The following is a 21,896-nucleotide window of genomic DNA, read 5'->3' as shown; positions in this document are numbered from 1 at the left end:
TTCCATAGCTGTCCACCAAGAGGTTTTTTAACCTTCCTCTGAAGCACCTAGCACTTGCTGATTTCAGTCAAGTTATTGGACTAGACAGACCCTTGGCAGACCACCACCCTCAACAGTCCCAGGTTTCATGGGACTCTCCCACTTTGACCCACAAACCCTCCTGTCACACAGGGCTGGCTGGGTTTGGCTCCCCGCTCTCGGAGTTGCAACCCGACCTCTGATGCACTTAGTCACACAGCACTGTTCAGGTTTGGCCTGACCCCCAGCCCCATGCACCAGGGGACAGGTTGCAACCCCTGGATTGGAGGGCCAAGCCCAGACAGCCCCGTGGGACAAGAGCCGCAGGAGCTGCCGCTATGGGGTGAGCGTGAGGCGGGCTTGCTCTGCAACTCCCTCCCCCACACTGAGGCCTTTCCCAGGGCACCCCCTCTCACAAACACACAGGCGTTACACCCCTCTCCCCCAGGGCAGGACCTGGCATGGGTTGATGACCCGGCACCCCGTCCGTTGCCCCGCGGTGACCGGACATTGTACAGGTTCCCTTTTGACTGGACTTTCCAGTCGAAAATCAGACACCTGGCAACACTGACACTGAGCCATATTCTCAGTATGATCAGCATATTTTTAAGAGCAATAAATATCTCCAACAGGTGTAGGTAATACAAATTTGTCTCCTATGTGCTGTTGCCTCCTCCTGAATATAAGTTTGTCTGCCACATGCTGTTGTCTCCTTCCCTGGTTGTGAACACAAATAAGAGATTCTCCAATCCCTAACCCTGCTCACTGCAACACATGCATTCCTTGGACATAGGGCCTATTAAAGGTTAAAGATTTTTTTTTTTATCAGAGCCCCTTGTGAAAGTATTGAAAGTTACTCTCTGTTACACTTTCAGGGCTCGTCCCTCCCCAGCTAAGCTAAGGTGCTTCAAAACGCCACGAAGCATATATTGATACATTCAGTATTATTTTTTCTCCATTAATACTTTATTTGGGTCTTAGGCAGCTTTAACCACATGCACTCTCAGTACCGCAATGATAATGGTTCACTAAGGTTGCAGTGAGTATATAATGGAACTGAACCAGGCACCACAGCTGAAAATTGATAAGACCAATTAACCTTTTCCATAGAGTTCGTAAAGGTTAATTGGAAAACCTCAGCTAAAGTTTTCAAAACCTCCTATGTCACAGAGGATCCCAAGTTCCATTTTCAAAAGTGATTAGGCTCTTAAATGCCTAAATCACATTTGAAAATGGGAATAGGTGCTTTTGAAAATTTTACCCCTCTTCTTTAGATTTTACCCAGGTTATAATAATGATTGGCTGTGTCCAACTGGCCTGTAAAACCAGCATTTTACTGGGTTGTAGTGGCTCTATAGGGAAGAACCTTAATAACCCATAAGCGTTGTGTATTACCGTATATATATATTTTTTTGCTGTGAACAAGAGCTTTAAAAATCCACCACTGGAAATAAAATCTGTTATAAAAAAAAATTTAAACCCTAAAGGAACTAGCTAGTGGAATTGTGCAACTTTTTCTCAAGCGCAATTCCATAGTGAAACATTTCTTCTGAATTTCAAATGAATGATGAGAACATAGTAATACAAAGCAACTGCAGGGGAGGTAAGGAAATTACTCCCAACCCACATGAAACAGTCCACAAGCATTGGTGAAGAGATAACTGGCTTAAAAAATAAAAAAGAGGGATAACAATCATTTGTTCCATACCAGTCCTGCACTGCATTAAACGACTCTTCACTGGTGATATCATACATCAGGATGAACCCCATAGCGCCTCGATAATAAGCTGTAGTGATAGTCCTGTACCTCTCTTGTCCAGCAGTATCCTAAATAAAAAAATGGAAGTAGTTAGGCTTTGTGGCCCAGGGTCTCAGAAATAAGATCTAAAAGTTAGGGTCCTACACCCATATTTAGGCAACTAAATCAGTGTTCTGATTTTCAAAAATGCTGAGTACTCAACAGTTCCCATTGCAGTAATTGATTTCTGTTCATATTTTAGTATTAATTATGTTTCTGCATTAAGTATGTTCTGATCATTGTGTTTTGACACGTGTCCTGTTAAAAAAATAAGGGAAAATGTCAACCCTTTAATTGCTGTTCCCTGCCACACGCTCTGTGCAGCAGCAGAATGTGGCAGAGTTCACTGAATGTCAACACTTCCACGCAGATGGAAATGGAACAGCAGTTAAGGGCTATTCTGTGTAAAGAGTGTATAAGAATTTAGCACTGATGAAAGAGTGAAATCTTTGGTTTAGCCACAGAGTGGATGCTGCAAGTGCCTTTTGTGAAAGTGCTATTTAAAACAGTACTATGTGAAAACACACTAGGAAACCTTTAGTGTGCACCAGTAGGGTCTACATGGATCAGTTAATGCACAGCACATTAATGCGCTTTAGAAATCACACCCCAATAGAGGACATTACCCCACTATGTAGACAAGCCCCTGTCTGGAGGGGCTACCTTGAGGTGGAGACAGTAGCTCAGGGTTTGTCTATACATTAAACTTATTCCAGATGAAAGTAAAATGTGAATTTTAGGGCTTGTCTACACAGGGACATTCAGGAAAATTAATCTGAATTAACTGAAGGTGTGAATTAGGCAAATAGCATTAAATTCCTGTATGGATACTGTAAAAAGCGACAAAGAGTCCTGTGGCACCTTATAGACTAACAGACGTATTGGAGCATAAGCTTTCGTGGGTGAATACCCACTTCGTCGGATGCATGTCAGACTAACACGGCTACCCCTTTGATGTATGGATACTGTCATTCAGAATTCAAGCGGCTTTCATTCAGATTAGTTTAATTCACAAAGTAAAGACGAGTATCCACCCAGGAATTTTGAAGGCATTTAATATGGTTAACTGATCCACTTTAAAAGTTACTTTGGATTAATTTTGCGCAGTGTCCCCCCATAGTTAAGCGCTCAAATGAAATAACTTCCAGAATAACTCCAGCAGTGTACTTTTATTCTAAAATAAAAGTGCCTTTTTCTGGTTTAGCTCAATCCACTTCCAAAGTGATTTAAACTAATTTATGTACATATGGATTTATTCAGGAATAGTTATTCCAGAATACCTATTCAAGAATAATTTCATGTGTAGACAAACCCTCAGTCTCCATGTCCATTCAATTTTTGGCCTATCTGCTGGGACTGCCAATGTGGATATGAAATATTGGTGAGTTTTATGCTGACACATGGCTACAGGAAACCATTTCACATAGGCCATCTGTGACACTGGCAGACCAGGTGGCAGCTCATGCCAAGGTCCCCATGTCTCAACTGAATACTCACAAGTACATAGCCGTAGTCAGTCTGGCTCACCTGTGTGTTAGTATTAGAATTATAAGTCTGTGTTTAGACTTTACTGAATGGTCACGAGTTGCTGCATGCATTAATCTCACTTATAACATTGGTAGCCATATTGTAAGGTAATATTTAAGTGGTTGTATTGTGAACCTCTGTGACTGCGTAAATCACAAGACAGGAGAGAGAGACTAATTAGTGTGAAGGGCTGATCTTCAAGAGTAAGTATTATGCTCTTCCCAAAAGGAAAGGTCCATCAATACCAGACATACTACTGTTGGACATTGCAACTGGAATTTCCTATGTATTGCAACAAGAGGACAAAAGACTTTTGTTATTCTGCTTTCCTCCCTGTGAAGATGACTCAGGCAAGTGGACTGCTCCCATTAGCTGAATTTGCATCTCTGAGCACATGGCATGAGGGGGATAAAAGCCCCCCAACAAAAGGAACTTGGAATCTTTATGTTTTATGCTCGCCAGGTTGCCAGAAGTCCGGTCAGCTCCGCGCAGCTCCCGGCAGCGACCGGCATGTCCCTGTGGCCCTTAGGAGCAGGGGCGATCAGGGAAGCGCCGCACACTGCCCCCACCCCCACGCTGGCTCCGCAGCTCCCATAGCCGGGAACTTCAGCCAATGGGAGCTGTGGGGGTGGCGCCTGTGGGTGCTGGCAGCACACACCACGCAAAGCCCCCTTGCCCCTCCGCCTAGGGGCTGAACATGCAGAGGCTTCTGGGAGCAGCACGAAGCCCCAGCAGGCAGGGAGCCTGCCTTAGCCCTGCTGTGCTGCCAACCAGGAGCCGCCTGAAGTAAGCACTGTCCAGCCAGAGCCCGCACCCCGAACCTCCTGCCCCAGATCGGAACCCCCTCCCGCACTCCAAAGCCCTTGGCCCCAGTCTGGAGCCCCCTCCTGTACCCCAAATCTCTCATCTCCAGACCCACAACAGATCCCCAACCCTCCGCCCCAGCCCAGAGCCCCTTCCTGCGCCCTGAACCCCTAATTTCTGGCCCCAGAAGCCCTGAGACTCCGTGCCCCCCTGTGGGGCTGTGTGTGGCCCACAACTGATTTTTTTTCTGTGGATCAGTGGCCTCTGATAGAAAAAAGGTTCCCCACCCCCTGGTCTAACAGCTGCTTCCTTTATCTCTTCAGATGCAGTGAATGTGATGGGCGGGGGTGGGGGGGGTGTCTTGGAGTGACTGTCCCTCCTTTTTTTATAGTTTCAGTCCCCCTCTTGAAAAACATTTCCAGCTGAAAACTAGGAGACAAAGAGACTATGTAGAAGGATATTCCCTGCTGGTTTTTTTCACCTGTTTGAACCTCCTTTGTTTGCCCTCCCTGCTTGATGACTCTGTTTACTGCTCCAATGCAAATTAAGGCAAAACACACATTCCTTCTTTTTTTTAGTATAAACCTGACTTCTGCCTGGGTAGGGTTGTGGCATTTGGAAATGTGTTAATAACATCATACAGGATAATCTTATAACGTCACACAGAATGTTGCCACACATTTTAACCAGGACAATACTGACTAGGAAATTACAAGTTTCAAAATGATACCTTACAAGGCATGTTTTGTACAAAGATTATTAAAGTAGTATGTAGGGTATGAATACAGGGGCGTATTCGGTCATGGTGATATCTAAGGTGCAATGGACCTGGGGTTAGTGACTGGTCCTTTGGAACTGGGAGTAACCTGAATATTGCTGTCACTCTTGGTGTAAGGGACCATCTATCACAAAAATAAACTTATCTGAGTGATAAGATAGACCAGGGTACCAAAGGGGACTGTCTGTTACTCGATGTTAAGGCTGTTATAGTGCCTGACGAGTTTACACTTGATAATTCATTGGTGAAATCTAAATACAGAACTCACAGCCAGTTTGGGGTTTGTGCCCTGTTTCCTAAAAGTCTGCCCTGAAGTTGGTACTCACACCCTTGAGTCACTGCAGGCAGCAATACCATTTGATGCCTATTAGGTGAGTGTAACAACTTTTACTCATTACTGAGGTGGCCTAGATTTAACCTAGCACCTAGAGGTGAAAAGGTCTATAATTACCAACCTACTAAACATTCCATTCCTTTGGATCTGCTCCATGAAGCAGGTACAGTACTCAAGTAATTAAAATATCTTCCGTTTGGGAGGTATTATGGATCATTTGCACAAATGTATTTCATCCATCTTTCAGCAAACAGATGCTCTGAAATAGCTGTAGGGAGACCAGAGCCTTATCTTCAAGGCACACGCTCAGTGTAATACATTGATTGCTGCAGTTACTCTTATGGATAAGTAGTTCTTAAATGGATGGTGGTGCTCAGCCTCCACACTCCAGCTTTTAAAAAAGGTCTTTCATGCCACTGGTTTAAAACATGATTAGCAAAGTTTCCTCCCCTTAGTCTTGGAGAAACATGTCTAAGGATATGTCTACACTGCAAGGCCCGCGGCATGGCCACAGCTGGGCCAGGTCAGCTGACTTGGGCTCCCGGGACTCAGATTGCAAGGCTACAAAGCTGCAGTGCAGATGTTTGGGCTCAGAAAGGAGGCTGAGCTCCAACTCTCCACAAGGAGGGAGGGTCTCAGAGCCCAGGCTCCAGCCTGAGCCTGAACGTCTACGCTGCAATTTTTATCCCCGCAGCCCAAGCCTTGCAAGCCCAAGTCAGCTGACCTGGGCTCTGAGACTCGGTGCCACAGGTCTTTTAGTGAAATGTAGATGTACCCTAAAAGGGCTTTATCAACCCTGCAGCTTCAGCAGAAAAATTCAGAGACTGGTTGAAAGAGTCTTTGCAGAATATAGTTTAAGGCAAATAAATCCCCCTGCACAAAACTCCTCCAGAGATGTAGGGCCTGATTCTAATCTCATCAGCACTGGTTTAAATCAGGAAGCGCTCCACTGAGTTCAATGGAGTTACACCCATGTATAACTGTTATAAGTGAGATCAGAATCAGACTTGACGTATTTCAAGTCTCACTTCCCATAATTTCAATATACACAGCCGTAGTGCTTGCATCTGCTCATGGAGGGCTAAGATGCTGGCTGCCTAGCAAGCAAGCCTTAATGTTTTTTCCCCCCGCTTTCACAGTAACCACTGGTATTCTTCACCAGGGTGTTATAGGGAGTTCTCTGGAGGAGGAAGGCTCATGTAAACAAGTTCCTTGCAGCTTCCTGATAGGGTTTGGCCTTCCACCACAACCATGGAGCCATGCAGTCCATGGGAATATCTACAGCCCTAGCCCAGAAATATCTCCTCGGTAGAGAAAGCTACAGCTTTCTACACCAGAGGAGCCTTCTCTCTCCTTAAGGGTACGTCTACACTGCATGCTTCTTTCAATGGTGTGTAGAGTACATACACAGGTAACACATGTCTCTCTCCCTCCTGACTGCACAGTTCCCTGCCTAACACTGTGATATCCCCACCAAGCCAGTCTGCCTAAAAAGGCCAGTGCCTGTGCTTTGCTTTCTCTCCAAGGGCTATGAACAGTGTATTGCCAGCAGTTACAAGTTACCACACACCTCTTTCTAAGCCAGTATGTTTATTCTTAAGGTAAAAGCATTACAGAGAAAACAATAAAAGTCCCTATACGCATGCTAAAAGCTTACCAGGAGATGCCCATCCGTTTTACGAGACTCTAGTAGGCCAAAGTCTTTCCACCTCTTCTGCAAGGGTTGGGGCCCCCCCTTGTACAGAAAGGATCAGAAAGAAGGTCCTGTGCCAGTTCAAGCTCATCCTTTTAGACCAAAAGCCCTTTCTTTGTCTCTGGAAAACCCAGCTTGAACCAATATATACACACCACTCCAAGAGGTAGTTCCTCTCTAGAGTTGTTCAGTCTCAGCCTTGGTCTACACTTAAAATTATATCGACCTAGCTATGTCACTCAGGGCTGTGAAAAATACTGCATGATATAGTTAGGTTGAACTAACCAACCCCTAGCATAGATGCAGGTAGGTCGTCAGACAGGAGAATTCTTCTGTCGACCTAATTACCACCTCCCAGAGAGATACATTAACTACATTGATGGAAAAAACCCTTCTGTCGATGTAGGACATACCTACACTACAGCGCTGCAGCTGTGCCACTGTAGTGGCTGTAGGGTAGACATGACCTCAGTGACTCACCTTAATCACCCCCCACTGGTAACCTTCCCCCATGGAGTAGAACACAATCATACATAAACCATTCATAAATCTAATACAATGGCCCCCAAGATACTGCATGCAGTGCAGTAGCTATCATAATTGGATTTCTTTATTCTGCGTTTGTAGCAGTTCCCCACCCCACCCTGAGTTTAAAACACAGCAAGCCCTTATATGTAACTAAGCACCTAAGTTTATTGTTTGGGAGAGTCTTCTAATGAAGGGGGGAAATAAAGAATACTGATGGCTTTTTTGAGTTGCCTGCAAGACCTTTAGACAGAATATAACTAAGCTGATTAAAAGACCAGGGAAGCAAGTACATGAGGTACAGGCAGAGATCAGCACAAATGATGTCGTAGTTCTAATTAACAGCCTGGGAAGAACTGCCTGAACCTTCAGTGTCCAGAAGCCTGTTTGGCTGTCCCTGACTAAGAATAAGATAGCTTTTTATAACTAGGCAAAGAAGTATCTTAGCAAGGTACATTAGGGCTAATAACTAACCCAGTGTCTGGGTTCTCTTGCGATAACACATGTACCTCCCCTTGACATTCAACTAAGTTTGCTATATGCAAAAGAATAAACAAAAAACCCTGTTACATGGGACCTTCGGACAAAAATATGAAAGCTCTTACAATACCTGAGCCATCAAAAGTTGAGCATGAGTCACAGGGAAAGACCCAACACCCAAATGCGTTTGCATGGAGTACTTGTGTCAGATGCCCAACTACTCAAATGATCCAATTCTTAACTATTCATGATAACATTAGCATATCCAGAATTTTTTAAACCTGCATTAACAGAAATAGAAAGCCAAGGACAACATTTAAAAGGGTCATCATGCTTAAGATTTTAGGCCCCAATTTCATGCTTTTTTATTCAGGTTTGAAAGTCAGGATTCTCATTGATGTTGTTCTTTTGACAGCTATTTGTGACCACAAAGAATTTAAAAGAAAAGTGCAATTTCTCATCTGAATCAGGGTCAATCTAATCTAAGCACACATCACATACCACTTTTGTCCTAGAGCATGTGACAAACAGCTTGGTGGTAAAATCAGACATCTATATGAATAAAAGATTGATCTGCAGTTCAACTGCTTGGATACAGTCACAAATGTTTACATTTCCAGTCCACTAACTCACTGATTTCTCTTCATTTGGATCCCTCACAATGACGCACTTCTGCCTTGAGTCAATGATATAAAATATATTTTTAGAACAAAAATCCTAGTTCTTCCCTCTTCTGGGTTTTCCAGCGCATTCTGTCTACTCTGTGTCTGTCTTAGACGGTAAGAGATTTGGGGCAGTGACTGACTGTGTCTTAGCGCAAAGCACACTGTTGGTGCTGAATACACAACAAAACAGCAACAACAGTCACCGCTGCATCACGACATCAGTGATCTCCAGTTAGGATGAAGAGATTTCTGCCCTCCCCCACCCAACTGTGAGATTTATAATATGGCTTTTTATACCTTCCTTTCAATGGTGCTGTTGTTGGAGACAGGATAACGGATCATATGGCCCAGTGATGCCAGGAGTGACAAGTTATTTGACATCTAAGCATCTGTTGAGAAACATCTGACTCCTTGAAATCATAATTTGATTCCCAGAAGAGTTCCCTCAGCCCCTTCTCCTTGCAAGGTAGGCAAACTGAGTTTGTGAAAAAGGGTGAGCCCTCTGGCGATTCCATACCTATACCCAAACAGAAACAACTGGCTGGCTTAGAGAGTCACTACTTACGGGGTTCTGGGACCCTACTTACTTGGTGTCCTTATATTCAAGCACAATGGGCCAAATTCAGACCTGCTGTAAGCAGAGGCAACTCTGTTGACATCTGTGAAATTTCATCGGCTTATACAAAATCTGAATTTGACCCAACTATATTCACACAGACATGGTGACTTGGTCCAGCCACGTTAATAGGGGGGTCTCCTCCATCAGACTCTCTGAGGTCGCATCTTGAAATGAATGTCCTCCATAAAGTTATGGAATGAGGAACCATGACAACTCCACTGCTGGAAATTTAAGCTGTGTCTTGTCCCACTGTGCTGCTGAAGTTCAGGGATTGAAAATCATCTTGGGCCAAGTATTTTTTTCCTTTTCCCAGGAAAAATTATCTTTAACTGTGAATGCCAGATTTTGGGGGGGGGGGGGGGGGGGGGGGGGGGCTATTGGCTGTAGGAGATCCACCGCCATTAGTCTTCCCCGCTTAACACTACCACCCTGGAACTATGTGCTTTTAACCTTGTTTCTTTGCTGATGCTGATTTGATCCCTGCAGACCTTCCATCTTCTTCATTAAAAGAGTAAAGTAGTTAGCTGAGCTGCAGGGACTTGGTGGCTCTTTATGGCAGTCCTTTATATTATATTGCAGGGGTTCTCAAACTAGGGGTCGGAACCCCTCAGGGGATCATGAGGTGATTACATGGGGGGGTCGCGAGCTGTCAACCTCCACTTTGCTGCTTTGCCTCCAGCATTTATAATGGTGTTAAATATATAAAAAAGTGTTTTAAATTTATAAGGGGGGGGGAGTCGCACTCAGAGGCTTGCTATGTGAAAGGTAAAAAAGTTTGAGAGCCACTGTTATATTGTATTATATTTTATATACCCAAACACACATTTAAAAAAAAAACAAATTTAAATTTTTAAACATATTGGAAAGAATTAAAGGTCCTAACACACTTAAATGTACCTCTGTACTATGGGTATGTGTGTGTACATATATATATATATGCACATACACACACACACACACACACACACACACACACACACACACGTAGTAAGATGAGGCCCTGAAACATAAGCTCTTGTGTCAGAGGCCCAGTCTGAGGCCTGAAGCCTGAACCAAAGTACTTCCAGGCATTGCTAAGCAAAAGCTGGGCTGTGAGCCAGAGGCAGGCCTCACTCACAGAAGTTGGCGAGAAGAGGGTTGTTAGAAGCAGGTGCATTCACACATAAGCGCTAATAAGAAGAACTTGTGCCAAGATGACACCTGGACAGCCCGATACAAGGACACTCCATAGACATAACAAGGAACAGGCAGGTGGATCTTAAAGACAGGGTCAAATGGACAGCATGATGGATAGATCTGTTTGTCTGAAACAACATGATCAAAGGGGGAGACAGCACCCTAATGAGCCAAGGGGCTGTACCTTAATACATCAGTAGGGATGAGTAATCTGTCCTGTAAACTGTATAAAAGTAGGTCCCGGAGTGCGCATCTTTGTCTGGCCTAGGGGGCAGTGGAAAGTCCCGCCACTGACTCAGCCGGTCCATTGCCAGGGGAGCACAAATTCGTAGTATGTCTTGTAGAGTCTACGGGAAACTATTACTGTGCTTCGTTTGACAATAAACCTGGCTCAGGTTCCTTCGTACCTTACTAGAGTCTGTGGTCTTTCTGGGTTCTCTCAGGGTCTGTTGTGTCAGCTATCTGCACAGAGCTGGGGCAGCACACAGAGGGAACACGCACGCAGCCGACTGTTCTCATCGAACAAGAGCAAAGCACCACAGTGGTAGCTACTGACAACACCACCACCACCACCACCACACACATTATATTTCATAGGGTTATATACAGATTTTATCAGCATGAATTTGGGATGGCTGTCATTACATAGTCTTCCCAACAAGTATTTTATTTGTGCAATTTATCACATGGTGGCCATTACCCTATATGTAGTATATTATCTTCTTATACATATTAGCACTTACATAGGGATTTTAACTCATTCCACCTAAATTCCCTCTGTAGTTTTAATTCAATATGATTTTTTAATTCTTTTCTTTGTCTTAACTGTTGTGTAGTGTTGGTGTACATTGTTAAATAGTTGCAGTGTTCCACTCAAGAAGTTTCTGCACTTCAGCATGGTGGATGATAGGATAAGATTTATATAATTGTTTTCCTTTGAAAAGGATACTCTGCGTTAAAGGCATCAAGAAAGGGGCTAAGCAAAAGTCACTTCTGAGACAAAAGGAAGTTTTGAGAATATTAGGCGGTGAGAGAAGAGAGCTCAGGCTGCCCTATGAATCACTAAGAAATTAACAGTAAAAGTAATAATGTTGATGAGCATTGATCCTATTGTTCCTGCTGGCATCCAAAAATAGAATTAAACAGGAGAGCAAGATGAGTCACTGGTTACTATGGAGGAGATATGACATCACGAAATGCTTGTGAAGCTTAGTTCTCTCTCATTTCACCTGCTGGCAGGAGCAAATTAACCCTAGAGTTTAGCTCTCATTAAAACATTCCAGGTCAAGAGACAGAATTAACCATGTTATTTCTCTCTCATTACCTAGTATTCCCATTGACCATGAGCCATTGGAACCTACTTGAGTGAACTCACGATATAATGAAACCCTGTTAACTGTAATCAGCTAGTTGCAATATATGTTATATTAGCAACTTGGAGAAAAATTATTCCAGAGGAAAAAATGATTTTACTGTAAGGCCTTATCTATGCTAGGATTTTTTCCTTAAAGTTTCCCAACTCTGGCTACCATCACTTCAGCTCCAATAGTGATAGTAAAGGTGGGAGGCCTAGTGTAGAGACAGTGCCAGTGGCGTGCCAGTGTTTCAGCCACCCTGTTTTGTAGACCTGCTCTGTGCAGGGTTAGACCACACAACCACATGCAGCTCCATCTAGATTAGTACTCCCAGCATTGCTACCAAGGGTGGACCTGCGCCAGTAGGACATTTTAGGAAATAACTTCTAGTATAGCCAAAGCCTAAGGCCTGGTCTATGCGAAAATTGGGTCGGCTTAACTATCTTGCTCTGGAGTGTGAAAAATCCACCTCCCTGAGCAACATAGTTAAGCGAACCGAAGTCCCCATGTAGACAGTGCTAAGTCAACTGAAGAATTCTTCCGTCGACCTAGCCACCGCCTCTCAGGGAGGTGGATTACCTATGCCGACAGGAGAACACCTCTCATCGGCTTAGGTAGTGTCTACACTTGAAATGCTACAGTGGCGCAGCTGCAGCACAGCATCTGTGCTGCTGTAGTGTTTAAAGTGCAGACAAGCCCTAAGAGGTTTTACAAAACATGGTTAGTCAGCAGATGGGCACAAGGCTTTAAACTCCCTTCCTCCCTTTATTGTTAACTCTGTTTTCTATAACTGATGCTTTGAATGCCCCTGGGGCAAACTTGTACTACTACAAATAATAATAAAGTCCTACGTTTATATACTGCCTTTCCTCCCAAAGGATCCAAAAGCACCTTACAAACAAAACTCATATAGGGAAAAAAAGACCCTAAACTCACTTCACCCCACTCACCACTCAAATGCAGCCATTTCTGGAGTGAAAAACAGCAATTGATTAACATCACTCAGCAACTCTACACAACAATTTAGGTCAAGAAGTGAAAAACTGACCCAGCAAGGCATTGTTTTTGGTCAGCAGAATGTAATTACCCAAAGTGGAATCAGATCAAGATACTGTGATTAACACTCCCGCTTATAAGGAGTTAAAATAAATGATTTTCCTTTTCTTAGCTGCTTTGAGATCACAGCAAGAGATTAGCAGCCGTTGCCCTATTCAGCCAGCCAAACAATATTTGGGGTTGAAACAGGGCTGCTTGCTTCACAAACATATCTTCCCCTGCTTATCACTGTACGGGTCAGGTTTCCCTCCTGTGACATTTACAAGCCAGTGCCTGCAAAAGAGAAAAACTACACAAAGATGTACACTGAAAAAAGGAGGATTAGGTTCACTGTGCCTATGTCTTACAGATATCTTTTATCTAGCTCAAACATCTTCATTTGTCTGCACACAAATTAAAATGCCAGTCAGTTTGATTTTTTTCTTGATCCTGTTACTTTGAAGGAAAAGTACGAAATGCACGGGGGTGCAAAAATATAGGCAACTCCATAACGTATCTCCTCCCAACTTCCATTTCTTTAGTAGCAAATAAATACTGGAAGTTGACCGCGAATAAAATTCAACAGCTCCAATGCATTGTCAGGACTATGCACTGAGTGCAAATGATGAAATCATTATTGCTACAATATAAACATTTGTTTTATTAATAATACACTCTGAGGTTCTTGAATTAGAATAATTATATACATGCAAAGCACTTTATATTCCTAGATAAACCGATGTAAGGGATATATATATAGGGATCTGTTAATCCAACACTGAAGTGCAGTTACCACTAGGATGGAATATGGCAGCTATTTAAAAGCTCAGAGCAACATTATACAACATAAAAGGACAGTCTCAATCCAAGTTTATTTCTATCATAAGCAAACTGCCAAAGCAGAAAACACAAAATTCAGGTTAGAGCATCTTGTTATATGGTCTTTTTAGCATTTTGTACAGATCCTAATAAAAGATTTTAGTCTAGCAAGTAACAATAGAAAGATGATAGTTGATGTGAATCAGCAATATAGATTTCAGAGTGGTAGCCGTGTTAGTCTGTATCAGCAAAAAGAACGAGGAGTACTTGTGGCACCTTAGAGACTAACAAATTTATTTGGGCATAAGCTTTCGTGGGCTAAAACCCACTTCACTGGATGATTAGGTTAGAGTAGTCGGCTGGGAGCCAGGCCTCTTCAATCCTATTTCTAGGAGGTCAGATGTCAGGATAACGACCGTGGTATAAAGATGGATAGATTAAATTGATTTGCTGCGTGATCTTGGACCATTTGTAAAAGAGGGGTAAAAATATCTACATCACCGGGGTGTTTATGAGGCTTAAATTAGTTTGTGTGTGTAAGGTGGTGTGTGTATCCTAAGTAGATGTCCCCTCAAACAGCCCAAATGGGGTAATGACAGCAGTCTTCTCTCTGTCTTCCAGATCCAGTGCCACCTGGAAATACCCAGAGGTGAGGGCTAAAGATTTTGGCCCTTCCCAAAAGATCCAGAAACTCTGACTTTCGGAAGAAGATACACATCCTTTTGGGTCACCTGGATCAATCATGTATAATCACAGAAGAAAGAGACACCTCCATCTTTCTTCGCCACTATCACTCAGGCAAAGCCCATGGACCATCTCTTTCTTTGTGGATGCCTGGGAAGACCAGATCTTGCACATGTCAGTTGAATTCCTGGAAGACAGCTAGGGACACCCTCCTGTGTTTCTGTTTAATTGGTTCGGTTTTCTCCAGGAGGATTCGGTCAGTGACTGTGTTGGTATGCCCAAAATCGGTGTCATCTCTGGAGAAGAAAGGCATCCCTAAGTTTTTCCAATAACTTGACCAGTTGCTGTACCTGTTCTTCAGTCAGGTCCTCCTGGTCAATCTGTACTGGAACTTCCCATTGCTGATTACCACTGGTTGAGCCTGGAGATGTCATACCTTCAACCTTGTGGATGTATAATACCTGATTTCACTGAGCATGGCCTTTCCCACTGGGACTACTGTAGCTGGCAAGTAGACCTCAGCACTGTGAACCCTTGGATGAAGTAGGATGCTCCGTTCATTACCATTTAACACTCTTAGTGGAATCTGTCCATCCTTACTTCAGGCCAAAGTATTGGCCACATATACTCCTTTGGGCAAATCTGTTGCATGGGACCCTTCCATTAGAACAGAGCCCTGTTCCTGCTTTGACAAGGCACAACGCTGTCCTTCCAACAGTCTCTCACTAAGTGGTGGAATAATAACAGGCTTCTTGCTAACCCCTGCAGAATTCCCACTCTCCCCTCCTCATTTGACTGATTTACTTGACATTCGATCTTGGCTTGGACCAGGGCCATCATTGCCTTCCCATCCTGAGTGAAGGCAAACCATCTGAAGAGAGGCATGAGTCCAGTTAGCGCTTTGAGGATGTTCATTCCTACAATGCTGGGGATCAGTCTCTCCCTTGGGTTTGTGGTAATTGCATCCTTGATGACAAACATACTTTTGTTTGGGAAAGCCTGTCCCAACAGCGTTATTGGCACATCAAGGCATCCAAGTATGGGGATTCTTAGTCCATTAGCTGCAGTTAACCTTACAAAATTCACATTCTTCATCGGTGTATACAATCCCAAAAGTGCAGCTGAAATGATGGTAACCTCTGAACCTGTGTCCAATAAACAAAGGGTAGGCACTTTGCCTGTCTCAATTCTACAACCAGACAGTTGCCAAACACTTTCTCCTTAAACTCTCGGTCAGAGTAATTTCCAGTAAACTTTCTTGCCCAACAGCAGCCATCTGATCTCCCACGGTGGTCAGGCTGTTTTAGATGGAAGAGTCTTGGTTGGAGCCTCCCCTTGAGAACTCTGGTTCTCCCAAGCTGTATGCCCTAGCTCCTCACAGAAATAACAAATGTACCTTCCCTGTTCATCCATGCAAGAAGTCCACCATTCACTTTGGTCTTTTGACATGGGAGCTCCCTCCCTCACATTCACTGCCCTACTGCTCTGTGCTGTTATGAAATAACTGCTCCTGTCATGTGGCCAGGAGTCAGATCTGTCTCGCTCAGACTGTCCAGTCTTAGATCCTCCTGGCCACTCTCAGATGTGGAGGAGTGAACCAGGGCTCTAGCATGATTTTGGCTATGATAAAATGTTTGACTAACTCAATCTGAACCTCTGCTGGAACTTGCAAGATCCTCAGGGCCGCGTTGGCAGCAGCTACCCACTCTTCCTCTTTGACAACTCCCGGTTTGATGGGATGTCTGGTGAAATCAGGGATCAGGTGATCGCAGGGTATATATAATACAGCTGGCTGTGTTGACTGCTTCTCAATAAGGGTTCTGGCCAGGTACATGGCATCTCTCTGCTTTTCTAGGGCCTGTTGCAAGAACATGGCCTGCTCTTGGTACTTGGACTCCTGCTCGCTCAGTTTATTCTGGAGCTCTTTTAACTGTTCACGTATCTCTTCCATGGTCTTCACTCAAGTGCCACCATTCCCTACTGAGACTGAGCAACTAGCCAAGACTTAAAAGTCTCTACAGACTAAGAGAGGGTCTAGTCCACTCCTATTTGTGATGCCAAAATGTAACAAGGTTGGGGCAGAGGTATTTTAAAATGAGACCCTTCCCCCCACTAACTTATCTCGGTGGGACAAGAAAGCAACCTGTCTCTCACCATCCCCAGAGTTACCCAGAAGAACAGGCTGGGCATGGTTCCTTGCCTGTGGGAATGGGTGGGACACTAGTAACTCCAGGTGACGTCCTTCTCTACCCAGCGAGGCTACTATGCAAGCAGGGCCTTGCCTGCTGCGACCTCAGAACACTCTTGGATTGGGTTTAAGGCTGCAATGCAATTACCAAATACCCTCCCCCTTGGACACCATAGCTGCTCACGAGACCTGGGACTGAGCCTGAACATTGGAGACTATGGTGAAGGAGGTTCCAAATTGCCACGCCCTCTCAACACAGTATGTCCAGTTGCTCCTCTTACCCATATCAGGTCCATCTGTGAGGTGGAGTGCTCCCACCCAATTACTAGATAGGGATATATGAATTATGGGGAATCTAACTGGATAACAGCTTTATCTTGAACTAGACTGTTAAAAAGGGCACACACAGAAAATACCAAATCAAAACAAAACATTTATTTTTCTCAGGAACAGCCTAAAAATGGGAGAAAATGTATTAACAGGTTTCAAAATATACTAAGCAGTTGAAAGGTTTTAAAATACACGAAACTATTTATTCTATATATATACACACACATACATACACACACACAAAAACACTTTAAACAATAACAGTCTGTTGGTGGTGAACCTTGGCTTTTCAGACTGACTGGCAGAAGAGGTGTGTGTTGAGGATAATGGACCACCCACTAGGTTATAATGTCATTCAAAGTTCCACACAAATTAATGCAGCAGTGTTCATACCCCCCTTTTTTCTCTTTTTCTGCAAGCCCCAAATCTTCCCCTACAACAGAGACCCAGGTTCAAAAGGTCACTTGATGTTCCCCAGTAGGCTTGTGCGAGTGAAGACCCACCTCTCAAGAGAGTGAATGCACAGGCTGAGTACTTACCGGAGGGAGAAGTGTTCAACTCCCCCACCCCACCCATCGTTAAGGGTCAACTGCAAAGGAGAAAACAAGAGAAAAGAAAAGAAAAACCTGTCCTCATCTGAGCTTAGGACTCCCCTGCCTGCTGCAAGGGGCGGGGGGGGGGGCGACACCTTTGTCCAGGGCTGTGCACCACTCACGCAGGTCTATGCCTCAGGACTGGACAAGCCTTCGCAGAACCAGCTGCAGTTACCCCACAGGACTGGCTGCCTTCTCCCTGGACTCAGGGGCTGTCAGGCCAGTGCTAGTCACCGCTCCCTGTATGGCTGGTCTCGGGGCAGCATGGGCAGGGAGGGGTTACTGGTATGGTTGACAACCCTCCAGGATTGTCCTGGAGTCTCCAGGAATTAAAGATGAATCTTTAATTAAAAATTATGTCATGTGATGAAACCTCCAAGAATACAGACAACCAAGGTTGGCAACCCTAGTTACTGGATTCCCACAGATTGGATCACTCCTGACTGCTCCACTCACTCTCTTTGGATGGGATCTCTGTGACTGTCTCACGGTCCCTTACAGCCTGTCTTAGATTCCCCAGGACACCTCTACAGGCCTCCCCACCTCGTCTCTGGTGCTGTTGTTCTCTTCCCTCCACAGGGTCCGGCCTGGCTGGGTCTGACACCTCTTCACAGAATATTTTCTGCTTTGTGTACTGACAGTCACCCCGCACACCGGCTCTCTCACACCAGTTGTTAAGTCTTTAGGCAGCTCCCCTCCAGCCTCTCACCCAGCTCTTCTGCTCCTGGCTTTTGGCCACAACTCCTCACGCCACCTGGGGCTGCTCTCGCTGTCTCTTTTGCCCCCCAGTGCAAATGGAGACCGGGACTTGAGCTGGCGCTCCCTGACTGGCTCTGACTCATCAATCAGACTGACTTGGGATGCTGGCTACTTCCCATTGGCTCTGGTCTTGGAGGTCTCTGATTGGCCAGAGGCCCTGTCTGTCCCAGGATGCTGACTCCTCCTTGGCCCCTGCCCTCTCTCTTGGCATGGGGAAAGGGCCAACCAAACAAACTCACAAAGTTTTAGTAAGGGGCCAACTGTCCTCTTACATAAAGCTGAGCCAAATTTTAAGCATGAATAGTTTTTTTGCCGAAAAATGCAGATTCAGGGCAACTGAAATGGTTCACAAATTTGAGCTGATTTTGCTGAATCGTTTCAGTTTTTAAAAAGAGAAAAAAATCAGAAACGTCAAAAGAAAATGTTTTGACTTTTCACGTTAAAACATTTCATTTTTGGACTGTAAATTTTATATTAAAAAAATTAAAAACCTCAAAAGGAACAAAAAGTTTTCTTTGACTGGAAACAATTTTCTACATTTTTGTTCCACTAAGAAATTAAAAAAAAAATGTAATTTCTAGCTAGAGGAGAATTCCCCTTGGTGCCCTGTACCAGCTGGAGGCAGCACATAATGCATCCCCAAGAATTAATTCACAGTTCCTTTAAATGTGCTATTGTCATTAGGAGCTAAGCAGTGTTGCCAACTCTTGTGATTTTATCACAATATTTAGTGTTTTTCTTGACATTCCAACTCCTGGACCCACTTTAATATGACAGCATTTCCTCTTTCATTTAAAAGAAAAGTAGTAAGTTTCTAGCCCTCCTAGTTGTGGAGAAAAACCAGAAAACATGACTCAAATGCACCCAAAAGGCTCAATAACCAGAAGGCAGATAAAGACTCCAAATTAATTTACAGTATTTAAATCTCATAAAATTTTGGGGCTTGACAGATGATCTTTCATGTTTGGAGCTGGAGATACTAATTCCATACCAAATTTAATTTTTTATAAAAAAGAAAAAAAAACAGACCACTTTGGCAAAATATAACCATGTGCGCGTGCGCACACACATACGCATCTGATATATTACTTAAGAGTTTAACTGATGAAAAACGTATTTATTTATTTACATTCAGATCCCAAACACAACCAAATGGAATTTTCTCAAACTTTCAAAATAAATCCTCATCTCAGCTGAGAACAGACAGGCGACGTTTCAGCCGAAAGCACCACTATTTTCCTGTAGTTATAAGCACCTTAAAATAGAGGCTTAGAATCAAAGTGCTTTGTCAGCTACAGCGTTGCTAGTGCAATGATGTTCAGTAATAGCATGAGACAAATAAAAAAAGATAATCTGCTGATATTTACTGCAATATTTTCTATTTTAACTACAGGATCCAGATGTTAAACCATGAGATATATTATGCTGTAGTTCCAGCTGGTTCTTTTATACTCCTGAGACAGTCCAATAACAGTTCTGAGTTTACTTTTAGGTCTTTTGTGCGTTTATATTGCCTATGAGCTTTTTGGGTTGGGAATCTGTCCTTTTGCATGCAATTTTAGGTTCATTCAGCTTTGAGCTGAAGCAATTTCTCTCTTTCTTTCCCATTTAAAAAAGGTGTTGAACAAATCCTTCCCAACATTTATATGCAGGCTTTTTCACTTTTTGAAAAGCAGTATTTTCCTATGCACACATTTTCTTTAGAAAATTAGATCCATGCCTTTGAGCCAGCAGGTCCTGGCATGAGCTCTGACCTCAGTGCAAGCAGCTCTCAGCTTGCTCTTTGAATCAGGATTGAAAAAAAGTTTGCCTCTCAGTTCAACTGCATATTCATCACCCTGCAAATAGACAGCATGTCAGCATGCTATACTACTATGTGCCCTAAATGCTCGTATCTGAAACTTGCATATTGGGGGCAAGAGTGGGGACAAAAATGAAGGGTCAAATTCTGCTCCTGCTATCTTCAGCTATACAAGATTTTGACCTAACAAAACCAGTACAGTTCCACTGCAGAAAGGGGTGGTCAGCAAAGCCTATTCTGGATAGAGCTTTGCCTCATGAGCGATCCTTGTGCCCAATGAGTGGCCTTCAGGGATACAGCTGAGATATGGGGGAGGGGAATAAATCCAGGGAGACTGTGACTTCATAGGTCTACACAGCGGCGGCTCCAGACACCAGCGCTCCAAGCGCGTGCCTGGGGCGGCAAGCCGTGGGGGGCGCCCTGCCGGTCCCTGTGATGGGGGCAGTCAAGCAGCCTTCGGCGGCATGCCTGCGGGAGGTCCGCCGGTCCTGCGGATTCTGCGGCAATTCGGCAGCGGGTACGCTGAAGCCACGGGACCAGCGGACCTCCCGCAGGCATGCCGCCGAAGGCAGCCTGCCTGCCGTGCTTGGGGCAGCAAAAAAGCTAGAGCCGCCCCTGGGTCTACAGACATACTCTCCAGGGGGCCAGCAAATTGACTGTGAGGAATAGCATCCTGAGGCTGCAATACCAACCATGGAGCTGCTGCTCTGGGGCCACATACTCTCGCCCGTTCACCTGTACTCCAGTGGCATGCATTCACACGAATGTATTGTCTGAACAGACTAGGGTTACCATATGTCCGGTTTTTCCCGGACATGTGCGGCTGTTTGGTAATCAAACCCCCGTCCGGGGGGAATTTCCAAAAAGCCAAACATGTCCGGGAAAAATACTCCCAGCTTCCGGCATCCCTGGCTTACCTTAGAGTGGGCTCCGGCGACTGCTGCTGTGCTCCCTGACTCTGTAAGAGCCAAGCTGCCCGAGCGCTACCGGCTTCGGGCAGCCCCCATGCCTCCGGACCCTGCGCCGCCGGCTGGGCACTTCCGCTCCAGGGGCGCAGAGTCCAGAGGCATGGGGGCTGTCCGAAGCCAGTAGCGCTCGGGCAGCTCGGCTCTTACAGAGCTGAGGAGTCAGGGAGCAGCATGCAGCAGCCGCCGCCGCCGGAGCCCGGGAGGGGAAGTGCCCGGCCGGGGGTGCAGGGTCCGGAGGTCTGGGGGCTGCCCGAAGCCGGTAGCGCTCAGGCAGCTGTTTCACGTGGCTGGGAGGGAGGAGGGGGAATGCGGGCGCTCAGGGGAGGGAGCGGGGAAGGGGTGGAGTTGGGGCGGGGCCAGGGCCCCGTGGAGTGTCCTCTTTTTTTAATTTTTAAATATGGTAACCCTAGAACAGACACTATCTTATTATTTAAATACATACTTTCACATTTCATTTTCAAGGAAGATTGAGAAGAATCACAATGAAATTTGCAGGTTAAAAATAATGTAATAACAGGGTGTTAGAAGGAATGAGGGGAGACCATATTGTCTAAAAAGCCAACAAACTTTAACCCAGCCAGCCCCTAGTTCCTGGCAGCCCCACACACAACAAGAACACCTTTTCAATTCCCATTCCTCCTCCCCCACTTTAAATGCACCTATAATCCATCTAGTGCGGTAGGAGAAGCCCATTCCAAAAATAATTTCAAACCCTCAATACCTAGGGTTTTTTGGGAGGTTTTAAACAGTTTAGTGAGAAGGCTGTAGCTTGCTTAACCGCAGTGTATTTATGAACCGGAGGCAATTTTCAGTGAGGTGGAGCACCCATAAGTGCCACTGATATTAATGACAACACTCAGCACCTCTAAATATCAGACTACAAGGTTTTAACCCAGTGTACGCTATCTTGGTTAAAAATGAGGTTGCACAGACATAACTAAGGCCAG

At 44.7% G+C, this 21,896-nt stretch overlaps 1 protein-coding gene across 1 annotated transcript in view; it reads right to left on the bottom strand.

Moving 5' to 3' along the window:
* Positions 1 to 21,896, bottom strand: part of LOC113406512 (ras-related protein Rab-3B) — a 134,468-nt gene that overhangs the window by 33,277 nt on the left and 79,295 nt on the right. Inside the window, exon 4 of the mRNA XM_026651761.1 lies at positions 1,727 to 1,845. Within this exon, the coding sequence (XP_026507546.1) occupies positions 1,727 to 1,845 (119 nt within the window). The remainder of the gene's footprint in view (positions 1 to 1,726; positions 1,846 to 21,896) is intronic.

Source organism: Terrapene carolina, unplaced genomic scaffold (assembly GCF_002925995.2).
Source record: "Terrapene carolina triunguis isolate 2854851 unplaced genomic scaffold, T_m_triunguis-2.0 Scaffold102, whole genome shotgun sequence".
NCBI classification, from domain to species: domain Eukaryota; kingdom Metazoa; phylum Chordata; order Testudines; family Emydidae; genus Terrapene; species Terrapene triunguis.
This window is presented reverse-complemented; position numbering and strand designations above follow the sequence as displayed.